Source organism: Tachyglossus aculeatus, chromosome X2, assembly GCF_015852505.1.
Source record: "Tachyglossus aculeatus isolate mTacAcu1 chromosome X2, mTacAcu1.pri, whole genome shotgun sequence".
Taxonomy (NCBI): Eukaryota; Metazoa; Chordata; class Mammalia; order Monotremata; family Tachyglossidae; genus Tachyglossus; species Tachyglossus aculeatus.
Window position 1 is genome coordinate 31737732 of NC_052100.1, and position 17113 is coordinate 31754844.

At 48.5% G+C, this 17113-nt stretch overlaps 1 protein-coding gene across 6 annotated transcripts in view; it reads left to right on the forward strand.

Moving 5' to 3' along the window:
- The window catches only part of ATP9B (ATPase phospholipid transporting 9B (putative)), a 211259-nt gene that overhangs the window by 155544 nt on the left and 38602 nt on the right, over window positions 1-17113 (forward strand). For all 6 annotated transcript variants that reach the window (XM_038771100.1, XM_038771101.1, XM_038771103.1 and 3 more), the window contains 2 exons: window positions 81-241; window positions 10186-10328. In XM_038771100.1, coding sequence (XP_038627028.1) covers window positions 81-241; window positions 10186-10328 — 304 coding nt within the window. The remainder of the gene's footprint in view (window positions 1-80; window positions 242-10185; window positions 10329-17113) is intronic.

The following is a 17113-nucleotide window of genomic DNA, read 5'->3' on the forward strand; positions in this document are numbered from 1 at the left end:
CCCGTTTGCCACGTCTTCCCACCTGGGAGGCTCCAGGGCTGCCCACTCGAGCAAGCTGAGTTTTCCCTTTTTGCTTTCAGGTGGGTCTGCTGGACCTCGAGCTGAACCAGCTGACCAAAGCCCTGTTCCTGGCCCTGGTCGTCCTGTCCGTCGTTATGGTAACCCTGCAGGGATTTGTCGGTCCGTGGCACCGCAACCTCTTCCGTTTCCTCCTGCTGTTCTCCTACATCATCCCCATCAGGTACGCCCACGGGGAGAGGGAAAGGAAGCTGAGACGTCTTATTTCGCCGATCACCGCTGCTCCGGTGAAATTGATACTTGACCCTCAGCGGGTAGACAATCGATCCGCTCAGGAAGTTGGTGGGGGGAAGGGTTGGGGTGGGGGAAGAGCCGGAATGTGATGATTCCCACAGGAGAGCCACGGCTCTCTGCGTCCCCATCCCACCCATTCCACTGGGAGATTGAACCCCTTTCCCGCATATCCGTGTTAATAAGCCCCACGTGGGACAACTTGATCACCTTGTATCCCCCCCCAGCACTTAGAACAGTGCTCTGCACATAGTAAGCGCTTAACAAATGCCATCATTATTATTATTATTATTATTATTATTATTAATAAGAACGTAATCATGGCCTCACGGAAGGTGAGACTTAGCCACGGCCCATTAGATAGAGCACGGGCTTGGGAGTCAGAAGGACCAGGTTTCTAATCCCGGCTCTGCCACTTGGGTACTGTGTGACCTTGGGCAAGTCACTTCACTTCTCTGAGCCTCATTTATCTCATGTAAAATTGGGATCAAGACTGTGAGCCCTATGTGGGACAGGGATTGTGTCCAATCCGATTAGTTTATATCCACCCCAGCGCTTAGAACAGTGCTCGACACCTAGAAAGTGCTTAACAAATACCATCATCATTACTTTCTGCTCGTGCCTTTGGTCTGTGTGGGCCAAAGGTTGTGGATATTTGTGGAACGTAACTGGGTTTTCAAGAGTTTCTAATTGAACCCGATTTAAAATCTCAGTGCTTCATATAGCTCTAAGACAAGCTTTTACCTGTCCAGTCATTTCATTTGTGCAGACTACTTAGCTCTCTAAATGGTACGGCGGATTAAACAATGCTCAGACCACTGTTTAGAAGCCCGTTTGAATACAATCAAACGGGCTTCTAAGTAGAAGGAGTGTGGCCTAGTGGGAAGAGCCTGGGACTGGAGCGAGAGGTCCTGGGTTCTAATTCCCCTCTGCTACTTACCTGCTGTGTGACCCTGCAACAAATCACTTAACTTCTCTGTGCCTCAGCTCTTTCACCCGTAAAATGGGAATTCAGTGCCTGTTCTCCCTCCTACTTAGACTGAGGCCCGATGATCTTGCACCTACCCTAGAGCTTAGTAGAGCGCTTGGCACATAGAAAGCACTTAACAGATATCACAATTATTATTATTATTATTATCATTAGGGGAGTAGACTATTCCCAGAGAATATTCAACAGCTCCAGTAGACACCCTTCGGAATCTAGCAGCAGGCGGTATTACGGGATGGTGCTTGGACCTTTGACGGGCTTTCCTTTTCCCGTTCACTCTTGTCACCCGTGGGGGCCATCCCTCCCTGAGGGGGAAAAAGAAAAAGAGTCAGCCCCCTGAGTGATCAGTTGCAGACCGGTTCTGGTGATTGGCCGGGGCAGCCTGAGACCAGGATGGGCATATTCATTCAATCGTATTTATTGAGCGCTTACTGTGTGCAGAGCACTGTACTAAGGGCAGATACTTTCGGTGGGGCTGGCAGAAGTCGAGACATTGGCGTAGCTGAGTACTGGAAGGGTGTGCGGCCTGGGGGGCTGGCCATACCAAGAATACGAGATGGCCACCCCTCCAAGAGGCTCCCCGACGTCCTCTTCTCCACTAGCCGATGCGACCCTCCCCATCCGTGCTGCAAAGGACTCTCGCAACTGACCGGTCATAGTCACTGTAGCGTCCGACGTCCAAAGAGGTTATCAGCACGTCCTCATTGCTCTCTTTTCCATGGAAAGCTGTAAACAGGTGTATCCGGCCACTTTGTGGCCACCTGTTCCAGGAGCAAACTGGGGCAAAGCTCTTTAGTGCCCTTTTAAGTCTAAATCGGTTTTCTTTGCTCCACAGAAATGGAGAGAGCGGTACGTATTAGAAATGCTGTAGTATTTTTTATAAAAGTAACTTTAGCCAGAGCAATCAAGAGATCTAATCCCTTTTTTTTTTTACCATAAATGAATGGATCAGAGCATAATCTTGTTCCCTCAGATGCGAAGATAATGGCTTCTGGGTAGGGAGAACGTAATTAAAATATGGCTACAGATTATGTGCCTCTTCACCAGAACAATTGAACAACTGGGCCGCTGCCCCAGTCCCGAGTTTATGGGTGGAATGGTAAGTTTGGCCACGTAAAATTCCCTGAACACGAAAACAGCCCCTGGCCTCACCTCCCCAACCGTGACTTCCATTTCAGGGCAGTGCGCAGTGCACAGATATCTCTAAAGGAGAAGAATTCATTGAGAAAGTCGCGTGGCCTTGTGGATAGAGTGCACACCTGGAAGTCAGAGGACCCGGGTTCTAATCCCAGATGCACCCCTTGTCTGCTGTGTGACCTTGGGCAAGTCACTTAACTTCTCTGTGCAGCGTGGCTCAGTGGAAAGAACACAGGCTTGAGAGTCAGAGGTCATGGGTTCTAATCCCAACTCACCCACTTGTCTGCTTGTGATTTTGGGCAAGTCACTTAACTTCTCTGTGCCTCAGTTCCCTCATCTGGAAAATGGGGATTAAAACTGTGAGCCCCATGTGGGACAACCTGATTACCTTGTATCACCCCAGTGCTTAGAACAGTGCTTGGGACAAAGTAAGCGCTTAACAAATGCTATTATTATGATTATTATTATTATTATTTTATTATTATTATTACCTTATCTGTAAAATGGGGATTAAGACTGTGAGCCCCATGTGGTACATGGACTGTGCCCAAACTGATTATTTTGTATCTACCCCAGCATTTAGAACAGTTTCTGACGCAAAGTGGTTAATAAATAGAAAGGGAAAAAAAAAGAAATAATAAGGACCATTACTGAGAGCAACACCCTGCTGTGTTTTCTGTACCATCAGGTACCTTGGTCTGTTTCCAGTTAGTGACACCATCACACATCTAAGCACAGCACCTGTATATGTATTTGTAGAGATTTATCACTCTATTTTACTTGTACATATTTTCTATTCTATTTCTTTTGTTAATGATCTGCCTTTAGCTTTAATTCTTTTTGTTCTGATGACTTGACACCTGTCTACATGTTTTGTTTTGTTGTCTGTCTCCCCCTTCTAGACTGTGAGCCCATGGTTGGGTAGGGACCGTCTCTATATGTTGCCAACTTGCACTGTCCAAGCGCTTAGTACAGTGCTCTGCACCCAGTAAGCGCTCAATAAATGTGATTGAATGAATGAATGAATCTTAAGAGCTCCGTTAGAGTGGAAGCACCTTGTGGTTAGGATGTTGAATGCCAAGTGTAAGCACTTCACACTTGGTAGGCACTCAGTAAGTACGATTCCTACTTAGTACTCTAAAATTTGCATCTGTCCTTTGTGTAGAAGCAGTTCTGTACAGCTATGACTCTATTTTCAAAAGGCAGATCCAAGAGAACCTCGGGAGATTCAGGCACTGTAGTGAGCATGTTTTCTGTGACTTATCGAAGGCCGGCCAGAGCATCAGAAATTCGGCGGTTACTTTCTGACTTGAACAGCTCTTCTCATGCCGCTAAAAGCGGCAGGATTTTTCCCATTTATGGCGTGGAAATAGTTCTCCGGGGGTGTCGGGATTAAATGCTCACATTGAGTTCTTCCTCAAAGCACCGACTATCTTCCCTGAGCCTCCGGGGGAAAGAGGCCATTCAAAGGAGGACGGGGAGGTTCTGTGTGCAATGAAACACGCAGCCAAGCGAGAGAGGACGGTGGGGGAAAGGAGTCTTTCCCAACCGAAAAGCTTCCTCCCTTCCGCTGACCCTCCTCCTCTCCCATCCTCTGCAGCAGAAGAAATAAGGTGATTACCAGGGAAAAGCTTGCCTGCGTTCCTGTAATGTCCGATCCATCATCATTTTTCTTTTTGACAGAGGACATAATGTGGTACTGCCTGTTGATTACAAACAGATTTTGACAGCCTCCTGAGTGGCGAGAAGTCATTTTTGCGTGTGTTGACAGCTGCGGTCCTAAACGATCGGTGTTTCGCCAGGGCGGAGAATTAAGTGGATTTACCCGAGGATGAGGCCACATGTGAGAGGTTTTTACTGTTAACAGCCGAGCGAGCGGGTGAGCGGGGTCACCAGCGAGGGAAGTCGTGCGTGGCGTTCTCTGCCCCGGGCCTCTCCATCAGCCATTTATCCAAATCACAGCCCCAGCAGCAGCCTCCAGGACCTCTCCCGTGGCCGCTCTCTGCTGCGGCTTTTCCTGCTTCCCCCAGCCTCCTTCTGCAGCTAGCGGGCAGTCCCCGAGCCCCTCAATCTCGGGTTTGATCCTGCGCCCCTTTCCCCCCACAACACGCCAGGCACCCTCCCAGCCTCCTGGCCCCAGCTCCTTCTCTCACCCATCCAAAACTGCACCGTCCCCAGCCTCAGCGGGAGCTTCGGCCTCCCCGCTCGTGGGCGGACATTGGAGAAGTCGGGCAGTGCCTGTGGAAGTGGGGCAGCGGTGGGGAAGTCGGGACCTGGCTTCGCAGGACTAGTTTGGGTGAGGATGGGGCCAGCCAGGTGTCCTGGGGACCAACGGTCATCCGACCGTTCCCCCAGGTGTGAGAAGAGACAGCGGGGCAGCGCCGGGGGACCCTTAGCCCACGGAAACCTCTCACCCTCTTTCTCGGCCAGGCGACAGAGCCAGAGGAGGAGGGGTGGAAGCCATCACAGGGAAGAGAACTGGTGAAACACGCTTAGGACTCAAGGCCCCTCCAGTGGAAATCCAGTGTGCGGACGTGAGCGCGGTGGATAGCGATCAGCGTCACCGGGAGAGACGGTCCTGGACCTGGCCCTGAGCTGGGGGGGGTGGCAGCATGGGGCAGGGGCAGAGAAAGGGTGTCTGATACCACCAGGAGGTCAATTCTCTGCTGAAAAGGATTCTTTATAGTCAGGGATTTTGCCCCAGAACCTGAGAACCGGAGGTTTAAAACAGAGTAGAAATACGGCAATAAGGATGCTGGGAATCAGAGAGTTGGAGGACGCGTCCCAGTCCAGCAGGAGTGGCATGGTTTCCTGGTTCACAAGAGACAGAGCGAGGAAGGGAGAGAGGGAGGGAGTGGGTGGCGTGGTCCAATCCTGGCACGGATGCCAGGACTCTAGCTCCCAGCAGCCTTCTGGAGCAGCTACCCCTGGGCAAATGGACTGCAAATTCATGGTGGTACCCTGTCACTGCACCATTTTATTGGCTCTCCTGGCAACGGGTGGCCACAAAAGGGAGGTTTCCCGCTGGTTGGCCAGTGATTTCTGGCCAATGGGAGCCTCTGACACGTGCATCCATTGGCCTGTCCACAAAGACGGTCTCCAGCCTTTTAGACTTGCAGGGAAGTTGAGTTCTTTGGTATGTTTTAAGTAGAACTGTTAGTGTCTTTCTTAATTATCTCCCTTTCCTTCTCCCCATCATCTTCTTTTATTATCGGGTTCCTTTCTTCCATTGGAGGTTTAAATTGCTGGGAGATGTTGTGGTGATGGTGTAAAATTTCTGCTTAACTGTCACTCTGAGATCTGTTTCCTGGCCAGTGCCGTTCATCTTGTGACCAATTAAGGCACAGTCCCTTGAGACATGTAAATCCAATTCTCATTATTTTACCTTTTCTTCCGAACACTCAATTTGCACTAACTTCCATGCGGGCTCTTTTTCTTTCTGGACTTGCTCCCCTTCCCAGTTTGATGGCATTTTCAAATGCAGGGTGATTTATGTGGCTTCTCCGGTGTCCTTGGTGAACCGAGCGAGACTGGACCCAGTGCCACCTCTCTGCCCTGTCTCTACCCATCCTGTCCGTCCCCTCCCGAGCCCTGCCTGCCATTCGTACGTAGTAACTGGACTCTGAACAGCAGTTGGATTTTTTTCCCAAGGGGCTCTTGATTCGAATAATCTCACTTTTGTCCTTTCACAGCATCCCTGTGAGGCAGGGAGAGGTGGGCATTACCACCCCCATTTGACAGATGAGGAAACTGAGGCCAGAGAGGTTAGGTGATGCGTCCAAGGTCACACAACAGGATGGGGCTGGGACTAGAATCCAGCTCCTCTCATTTCTCCTTTCCTAGCCTTCAGCCCTTTTTCGAGAGGGGCTGCAGATGTAACATGGCCAGGTTTTAAATGGGGCATCGTCATGCTGGTGGGATTCTCTGGTCATCCAGTTGATTCCTCCTGCCTGCAGACCAGCTAAGCTTAAACCATCCCAGCAAATGGGCCTCCCTGGGGGAAAGGGTATCCAGGGCTGAGCCATTAGAGGTATTTGGTTCAGTGGAAAGAACACAGGCTTGGGAGTCAGAGGTCGTGGGTTCTAATCCTGGCTCTGCCATTTGTCAGCTGGGTGACTTTGGGCAAGTCACTTCACTTCTCTGTGCCTCAATTACCTCACCTGTATAATGGGGACTAAGACTGTGAGCCCCACCTGGGACAACCTGGTAACCTTTTATCTCCCCCAGTGCTTAGAATTGTGCTTGGCACATAGTCAGTGCTTAACAAATACAATTATTATTATTATCAGATTCAAAAGAGAAATGTGAAGAAAATCATAAATGCCCTGAAAGAAATAGGTTGTTCCTTGAATTGAGATTTAAAAGCTTGTTCAGCCTGATACTTCCAAGAACCGGAGGGGGCTGGGGATGAGATGGATTAACCTGTGATTGAACAGGCACACAGAAGGCAGTATGGCCTAATGGAAAGAGCATGGAACTGGGGTCGTGGAGATCCTGGGTTCAAGTCCCTATTCTGCCACATACCCTCCCTTGACCTCAGTATTTTCATCTGTAAAATGGGGATAAGATTGATTGTGAGACCTAGGTTAGGTCAAGGACTGTATCCAGTCTCATCCTCGTACCTAACCCAGCGCATAGCACTTAGCTTTTATCCATGCCATTTTAATTCTCAGGCCATAGGAAAGTATGCAGTGCCACCTGGAGTCCTAGCCACATTCCTTCAAGCCCAGGATTCAGGATCCAGCAGCAGCCCCCCAAATGCCTGGAAGAGCCAGGTGCCGGTTTCCCCCTCAGACCCCACTCTCATGCTGGGAGGTGGGCATTTGTGGGCCCCTCCTTGTCCCCTTGGCAGGTCTAACTTTCTTCTTGACTGATTGGTGTTCTTAGCTTCGCCTGGGCTAGGCCGTCAAGCCAGGGAGCTGGAGGAGCTTAGCACGGAGCAGGGGGATATGTTGTGACTCTCCTGTTGGGAGCCCTCAGAATTGGACTTCTCCTTTTGCTCTTCCCCGGCATCATCATCATCATCATCAGTCGTATTTATTGAGCGCTTACTGTGTGCAGAGCACTGTACTAAGCGCTTGGGAAGTACAAATTGGCAACATATAGAGACAGTCCCTACCCAACAGTGGGCTCTTAGCCCAGGCCAACTGTCGCTGCACCAATTTTTCACCTGGACCTTAGGTGCAACAAACGGGCTCCTGGGGAGAACGTGGGAGGGACAGGCAGCCTGGCATCAAAGAGCTGGTGGGTCAGAAAAGCCGCGCACGTTTGCGTACTCGTGAGTCCCACTCACAACCGCCCTGCTCGGAAGCTTCGAGGCTTGTCCGTGACTGGGATGGGAGTGGCCCGGGCCGGACCCCAATCCCGGACCACCTTGCGGGCGGCAACTGAGGCGGATGCAAACGGCACCTTCCCGATTCAGAGGGAATGCAGGATTAGTAAACAATCTATCCTCCCTGAAGGTCACGGCCATAACAATAGCACAGGAACATTCATTTCAGATACAGTCCTTGAAGAATACTAGTGGGTCAAAAGCATTCAGGAATAGGTATCTTAAATGGTTAGCATGTATTTAATCTGTCTTTACAATACTTAGAATCTTTTATTGCCAAATTAAAACGTAAGCTGCGTTGGGGTGATGACATGACCGTATTAGGGGTATGTTTGTTGTATATTTCTTCCCAAAGGCTCAGACTGAGGGTTTTAGAAGGTTGTTTGGAGAGTGTTCATGTTCATTAAGGTTAACATTACCCTCGAAAATTGGCCAAATCACATTAATTTTCCCAGCTGCCCTTTCGCCCGGCCACACGAAGAGGTGCAGTGAAGAAAGGAGATAAATCGGTGCCTGCCACTAACCTGTGTTTATGTAGCATCTTCAAGGCAGAAATTCAGAACATGTCCAGTTTTTTAATGTGATTGTGAACATCTAAAGCGAAGGGACTATTTCCATCTCCATTGCCTTTATGAGCCGAGCACACGGAAATCAATTAATGTTAATTCTCAGAATTTCATTACCCGCTGGATGACTGGAATAAGAGGTGAGGGAAGAGAAGGGCAGGTGAGCAGAAGGAACTGGGTTGGTGTTCCTGGCCAGCCCTGCCGATCCCAGTCCCTCGTGGTCTGGTTCCTGGGATCATCTAGAAGAGTGTGAGTTGCTGAATCCCATGGAGGAAAGGGATTCAAAATTCTCCGAGTGTGATGAGTAATTAGGAGCCCCTTCGATGTTCAGAAATTGAGCACCAACCCTTAGCTGGTTTCTGAACGGACGGCGATGATAGAATCCCTAGGCGCTTGGCGCAGGACAGGAAGTGAGGAATCTGGGAAGAAAGGCAGCCGTAGACGGTGGCATGGCTTTGTCCGTAAACGCTTCCCTTTCTCCCAGTTTATGTCCCGGTTTCATCAGCAGAGCCCGCATTTCCAAGGACTGAAAGCAGGTGGCTGTTCAGGTCCGGCATGCGGAATTCTAATTTTCAGAGCCTTCTTCCCCTTCCTGCGCATTTCATAGAGTGGGCATGTGGTTTCCTGGTGTCCACTGACCTTAATGATGTGCAGGGAATCTCCCCCAACCTCAAGGTAAATGTAATACAGTCAGACATTTCGACAGTCTCAGAGTCCTAGAAGGTTGGAGTGCGTGGGAGTGTTTTGGAACCGCTCTTTAGACAGATTCCACCCGGTCGGACCATCTTCCTGCAACTGCCAAAATGGCGCTCAAAATCATTGATAAAGTGCCTTCTCTGAAAAAAAAAATACAGGTACAGATCTTTTCTAGCTTCCAAAGGGTGGCGTTGGATTAAAAAAATTGCTGGCACACTCTCAAGTCCCTAGGAGCCATGTGGTTGTTCAGGTCAGCTCCATGGAGCAGGTGTGTAGATAGAAAGAAGAGGTGGTAGCGTTGAGCTAGGAGGTCGGGGCTGCCGAGGAGCCCAGTTTCCCAAGGGATGTCGGAATTGCTCTCTATGGCCATTCTTTCGCCCTCACCGGAGGACCAGTTAGCCCCCTCGGGTAATAATAATCATAATATAATAACAGTGGTATTTGTTAAGTGCTTACTATGTTCCAAGTACTGCTCTGGGTAGATAAAAGGTGGCCCTCCTGGAGAGCCACGGGATTATTCCTTTAAAGTCTCTGGAGCGCTGCTCTAATTTGGTTTCCAGCTAAAGGTGTCATCTTTGGAAGCGATGAAGGTGACATGGCTGCCCCTGCTAGCTGCTGGCTAGTTAAGACTCAGAGCTAAACCATTCCCTGTTGGAGGAGGAAGAACTGAACAAATCCAACAAAAGGAGCTACAGTCAATCTTGAAACCCACCCCCAACCCCGAGGACCACACACCACCCTCAGTAAAGAAATAGACCAAGTCAGCGCATCCGAGCCACCTAAATTATTCTCGGTTTAGCATCAGCTCCTCTCGAAAAGATGCTATTATCATCCCTGTTAGTAGAAAAGATGAAATGAAAGACCTACTTAAAGATAACTGGCCCGTGACTGAGCCAAGAGGCCCACCTTTAAAAACCTGGCCTCCAGTCAGGGGCCTCGGTGAGCCTCGAAGCTGCCCCTCTGCTCACCTGCTCACTCGTGGCACTCCATGCCCCTGTGAGATGTGACGGGCGGGGACGAGAGAGAGCGAGTGGCGCTCCACAAGCCATTTACATGCTACGTTTAGTCATTCAAACCTGAACCAGTCTTGGCCGGGCGAGAAGAGGCCCAAACTCGGATTTGCACCCCGGGGGTGACGCTCTGAATTTATTTTGCAGCTTACGGGTCAACTTGGACATGGGCAAAGCGGCCTACGGGTGGATGATTATGAAAGACGAAACGATCCCTGGAACCGTCGTGCGGACCAGCACGATCCCCGAGGAACTGGGTCGCCTGGTGTATTTGCTAACCGATAAAACAGGTACGTTCCTTCCCCGAAGCGGGCACGCTCCGGGTCCACGTCCTTCCCCAAAGCCGGTACACCCTGTATCATTCACCATTGCCTCAGGAGAGGTTGAGGAGACCATTCGGCTTACTTTGCATCGGGGGTGTCTGCAGAATAACATCTTTGCCACTTGTTGTCATGGTGACTCGTGTTCAGAACTCTCCGTCCTCTTTGCTTAGACAACCTCTGGGCATCTTGAACATTTTCAGATGCTAAGATGATGTTAAGATCGTTTTAAGATGATGTTTGTTTTAGGTTCCCAGTGGAACATTTAATTTAAGTCATGGCTGTAGGCTTTAGCAACATTCGCTCCGCAGAAACAGCAAGAAATTCTTGTTATTGCCAGTGAGAATAACTCCTTGAAACTGTGCAATGCTTTTCCTTTTTTGAAGTGATCTCACTTTGTCCTCAGCACAGCTGTGTGAGGTGGAGAGAGGCCAGGATTTGTATCCCCATTTTAAGAGCCTTAGGCTTTTAAAGATGTTCCCGCCGCTATAATAATAATAATAATAATGTTGGTACTTGTTAAGCGCTTACTATGTGCCAAGCACTGCTGGGGTAGGTACAAGGTCACCAGGTTGTCCCACGTAGGGCTCACAGTCTTCATTCCCCATTTGACAGATGTCACTGAGGCACAGAGAAATTAAGTGATTTGCCCAAGGCCACACGGCAGACAAGTGGCAGAGCTGAGATTAGAACCCATGACCTCTGACTCCCAAACCCGGGCTCTTTCCACTAAGCCACGCTGCTTCTCTAGACCATAAGCTTGTCATGGGCAGAGAACGTTTCTACCAACTCTGTTGAATTGTAAAATACAATAAATAATTATGGTATTTGTCAAACACGTACTACAGCACTGTTCTAAGCGCTGGGGTGGATACTCATTGTACTCTCCCAAGCCCTTAGTACAGTGCTCTGCACACAGTAAGTGCTCAGTAAATACCACTGATTGATTGATTGATCACCCTCATTTTATACATTTTTCTAATGGCATTTGTCAAGCAGGTACTTTGTGCCAGGCACTGCTGGAGTAAATACATTCAAATCAGGTCACACAATCCCTGTCCCACATGGGGCTCACAGTCTTAATTCCCATTTTACAGATGAGGTAACTGAGGCCTACAGAAGTGAAGTGACTTCCCCAAGGTCACAAAGCCAGAACTTCAAGTTTCTTGGGTGCTGATGTCACCTATTTTATTACCTTGCTTTCCAGGACCTTGATACCATTTTGGTTTTAGGACCAAAAACGTTTTGGACCTATCATCCTCCAACCCGCACATTGTGACTCCCAGAGGCAGGAATCTTGGCTATTCCAGAACCCTGCCCGTGGGAGAACTGGAAGGTCTTGGGAGGTGGCCAGATTGGGAGTGAGGGCAGTGTGGTTGCTCTCTAAAGCCCCATCAGTCTCCTTGGCATCCAGAGGAACAGAACGACTCAGCTGCTTGGCTTCAGCTGAGTATTTTTTTTTTCTCCGCTGTATTTCAAAACTGAAATATCATTTCTTACTTGATGAGCCCCATCTGGTCATTGATCATCATCACCGTCATCATCAGTGGTATTTATTGAATGCTTACTATGTGCAGAGCACTATGCTAAGCACTTGGGAGAGTACAACACAGCAGAGCTGGCAGACATGTTCCCTGCCCACAAGAAGCTCACTTGATAGCAATGTAAATTCCTTATTTCCAGTGTGGAGTCAATCAGTCAGTCGCTCTGTTGAATTTATTGAGCATTTACTGTATGCAGAGCACTGTACTAAGAGTCTGGGAGAGTACAACATAACAGAGTTGGTAGAAACATTCCCTGCCGACAACCAACTAAAAGTCTAGAAATGCCGTCTTTATAATACAGACTGTGAGCTCGTGGGCATGAATTGTGTCTGTTTATTGTTATAGCGTACTCTCCCGAGTGCTTAATACAGTGGTTTGCATATAGTAAGTGCTCAATAAATCCGACTGAACGAATGAATGAAATATAAATAAATTGTGGATAGGTACATAAGTGCTGTGGGGCTGAGGAAGGGTTGAATAAAGAGTGTAAATCAAGTGCAAGGGTGATGCCAAAGGGAGTGGGAGAAGAGGACATGAGGGTTCAGGGCATAGTGCGTAAGCCTTATCAAGGCATAGGAAGGTACTGAAATTCATTTATTAAAGGAACTTTTCATGTGGTGCTTTCACATAGTTTATTCTTTAAGAAAGAGAAAGAACGGAGCTGAGCTCTCCAAAATCAATGAAGTAATTTATACCCATCCTCAGCACCCATGTATAAATAATAATAATAACAGTAGTAGTAATAATAGTAATAATAATAATGATAGCGTTATTTTTAAGTGCTTGCAGTGAGATAGTTACAAGGGGCCCGTAGCCCAAGTGGGAGGGAGGACAGATACTGAATCCCCATTTTACAGATGAGGGTCCTCAGCCTCAGAGAAGTTAAGGAACTTGCCCGAGGTCACGCAGCTGTCAAGTGGCAGAGGCAGGATTAGAACTCAGGTCCTCTGACTCCCAGGCCTATGCTCTTTCCACTCTAGGTCACCCGTATTCATTTATTTATCTTGACCATTCGGTCTAGTTGAAAGTGTTTTGATGTTTGTCCTTCCCATTAGAGTGGAAGGGCCTTGCAGGCAGGGAACGGGCCGCTTCTTTCTTCTGTACTTCCCAGCTGCCTAGGACAGTGCACTGTCCTAATAGGGCTCAGCCAGTGCTACTTCTTCTATTAGTCCTACTAAAATTTTCTCATTACTAAGTTGGATACCTTTTTAATAGCTGAGTCGATACTACTTCCAGAAAAGTGCTCTTTTCAGCTTTCCCCTTTGAATACTGCAATTACTGACCCCAAAGAGCCTATTATTTTTATTTGGGGGGGGATTTACAAGTCTTCCCAAAGACTTACCATTTTAAAAATCAATATATAAAATGAGGCATCTTTACTGGATGCCTCCCCCGCACCCCCTCCCCAGCCCCATAGCTGGGCATTTCTCTGTCATTAGTGTTTGTAACGATGTGGGGAAGGGGACTGTCTACCCTGGCACTTAGTACAGTTAAGAAAACCCATAATTCATCAGTCGTATTTATTGAGCGCTTACTGTGTGCAGAGCACTGTACTAAGCGCTTGATATAATTATAATATTACAATTTGATACATATTATATTATTATATTATATAATATGAGTCTATATATAATATATATAATATGTTATGTATATTATATATATATGTAATATAATATATTATATATATAATATAAGAGTCTATATATAATTATTATAATATTATATTATAATGTTATATTATAATTATTATTCATTTTACTATTACAACATCCCGATAAAATTGGGTGAGACGGGGATGAGTCGCCTCATTTTTCTGTGGGGAAGCCGAGGGACCCAGGGACGAAACAGAGGACCCAGGGAACTCAACTCTGATCTGTGATTAGAGCGTTCGCCCCAGTCCCGTGAAATCATGTGTGAACGGAAGCTCTTGTCACTCCCGGAGGACGTTCCCAGGGATCCTCCGTACCCCTTTGCCCCCCCCGCATTGAAAGAAACTTCACCCGGTTTTCTCACCTCAGGCACAGGCCCGCGCTGAACCTCGGAGATCAGCGAAGCCAGTTTTCTCCAGTTCTCATTGCGGGCAGGGAACATGTCTACCAATTCTGTTGCGTTGTAATCTCCCAGCGCTCTGGACACAGTAAGCACTCAGTAAATACCAGTGATTGATTGATTTCACAAGGGTCTTTTGCATCAGTTGCCTCATGTTGTTTCCCCAGAAGGAGAGACAGATGAGGTGGAAGAAAAAGGCAAAGCTGCAAACCTTCACCCTGAAAGTCACACACACCCTCATACTTGCTCCTGGCGGCTCCAGGCCTTGCTATAAGACAAGTCAGGGCCATGGAGAAGCGACTGAGAGAAAACCGGCCTGGGAACTGGAAGACCTGAGTTCTAATCCCAGACGCTTTAGGAATTGTTTTAGCCAACTCATCTCTTGACATTATTCTTCATGACAATTATGTGGTAGCTAACTTCAATTGAGTGCCATTTAAGGGCAGTCTTTGCTATTATAGGGGGATTATAGGTCCATTGACCTCCTTTACTCTCGAGTTATACTCTCCATTTAACATGAGAAACAGTTCACTTTGCTTTACCTGGCCTGCTGTGTGATCTTGCACAAGTCCCCTAACCTCTTGGCACCTCAGTTTCCTCTCGTAACATGAAGATAAGAAATGTGTTCTCCCTCCCTCTTGGGCTATGTTGATCTTGTATCTACTCTGGCCCTTAGTACAGTTAAGCCAACCCATAATTATCATTCATTTTACTCTTACAACATCCCTATCAAATTGGGAGAGACGGGGATGAGTCGCCTCATTTTTCTGTGGGGAAACCGAGGACCAGAGAGGTTAAGTGGCTTGCCCAAAGTCACAACAGTCTGGTGGCAGAGCAGGGATTAGAACCCAGGACTTATGACTCCCCCGCTCAGCCCTGCTTCATCCAAACCTCATAAAGACCCTTATAAATGTAAGAATGACAGTAAGGTGCCTCCGCCAGTAGCGGCCGAGGCCAGAAGACGAGACGGCCCTGAGAACTGGCCCTCTCCTAATGCAGATTGAAAGTGGGGGGGATTCAGGGTGCGACGAGGAGAGCATCTTTTAGACTGTGAGCCCACTGTTGGGTAGGGACTGTCTCTATATGTTGCCAATTTGTACTTCCCAAGCGCTTAGTACAGTGCTCTGCACATAGTAAGCGCTCAATAAATACGATTGATGATGATTGATGAGCATCGTTCTAACCCCAGCGGCTGGGGCAGCAGAGCGGGGCCACCAGCCAAAAAGAGCCAGCTGGCAGTGCTCTTTTTTGGATATAACCTCCACCCCCCGTGTTTGGGTTCCCAGGAACTCGGGTTGCCGACAAGGGGCTCTACAGCCCACCGAAGAGCTTCTCCTCAGGTGAGACCCACTGCCTTTAAACCCCACCTCCATGGACTTAAGCAGCTTCCCTAGACTGCCCCTCCAGATGAGCGGGGAGAGTACCGAGTCTCTTCGCCAACACCACCAGAAGCAAGTCCCATCCAATTATAACTGCTAAAAGTGCTCAGCCCTTCAAAGCCAGATCGAATTGAATACTGTTAGGGCTTCCAGCCCAGTGACCTGGGTCACCTCCCCCCTCCTCCGGGCATTCCTGCCTAATAACCAGCACTTGGTAAAGGTTAGAGGGAATCAAGGATCCTCAGTTTCCCTCTCCTGGAGGCGGACGGCTGGGAAAGAACATTTCTGGGCATCGTACAGTCCGAAGGAGTTTTGCCGCCGTCCGCACCAAGACCTTTCCCGAGCTTTTGTGTCCGAAGAGATTAGCACAGTTGTATCATCATCATCAGAGGTATTTTTTGAGAACCTGCCGAGTGGCACTGTACTGAGCGCTTGAGTACAGAAGAGGCGAGACACGTGATCACTCCCCTGCTGGAAGCTTGCAATCTAAAGGGGATGGATAGACAGAAATAATCGACAGTTAGTGGTGGAAATAAGTAGTAATCAAGTCGCCGTCACAGTTGAACAGTGTCAGATTTACTGGGAAAATGGTGGCGAACGCTGTCCATCATCATCATCAATCGTATTTATTGAGCGCTTACTGTGTGCAGAGCGCTGTACTAAGCGCTTGGGAAGTACAAATTGGCAACATATAGAGACAGTCCCTACCCAACAGTGGGCTCACAGTCTTGTCCACCCACCAAGAAACGGCAACGGCACAAGGAGGGGAGAAAAGTGACAATCACCGCCCCTTGCTTTGTGCGGGAATGGGCAGCGACACTGACCGGGGGGTCTCGGGGCCCCGGTGGCCCACCGCACACCCCGCCCGCTCCCGGGAGGCCACCGCTCCCGCGGAACCTTTGGCGGCAGAACGGAACGGGCGCATCTATTTTATTTGCCCGGCCAACTCGCCCCGTGTCAGTAAATAACACAACAGAACAACGGTGAGCAATTTATAATTTCCCTTTGGGCAGCCGAGATAAACAATGAAGCATTGCCCCCGTGTCTCCTGCCCCTTTGAGGTGTGGTTGGCTGTCAGCGATCCCTCGGCCCTTAAAGGTCACCCAGATGATTAATCTCTCGCACGAGGATCGAAGGGCCGGTGATTGCGTTGGAGAGAAAGCGCGGCACTGCGGATTCTCCCTCCTGGGCGTGGAGAGACGATCCGGCCCCCAGCTCGCCAAACCCTTCCTTCTCCCGTGGCCCGCGCGGGAGTGAAGATGATTAAGAATTAACAGCAGAGGCCAAGGAGCCCTCCGTTCCTAACATAATTGCCAGGTAGCCCTTTGTATGACTGAAAATTGGGTTTGCGCTTCATCGATAAGCCCTTTGACAAGAGGCGTCCATCACAGCGGCTCTCTCATTGGCCACGGCAGACTAGAAAACGCAGTATCCCAATAATTGCATTATAGTTTCCTTATTGTGGGACAAGAAAGCAATGTGGTATAATTAGGTTTGATTGGAGTGCATGTTTCCGGTAAGATCTGAAATTAATGATGTTGCTATAGTGACACATCTGTGGCCACCAGTGCATGAAACATAAAGTAATTCATTCGGCAAGAGAAGACATCTGTTAACGGCAAGGATGCAGAGCATATTGACACTGACCAGAAATACTAGACGTTATGTGATAAATGAACAAATGATGCTGAAACAGGAGGACAGATAATTTGTACTTAATCTGCTGGGAGAACTTTAATCTTCTCACTGGTTGCATTTGACAATGCCATTGTTTAAAGAA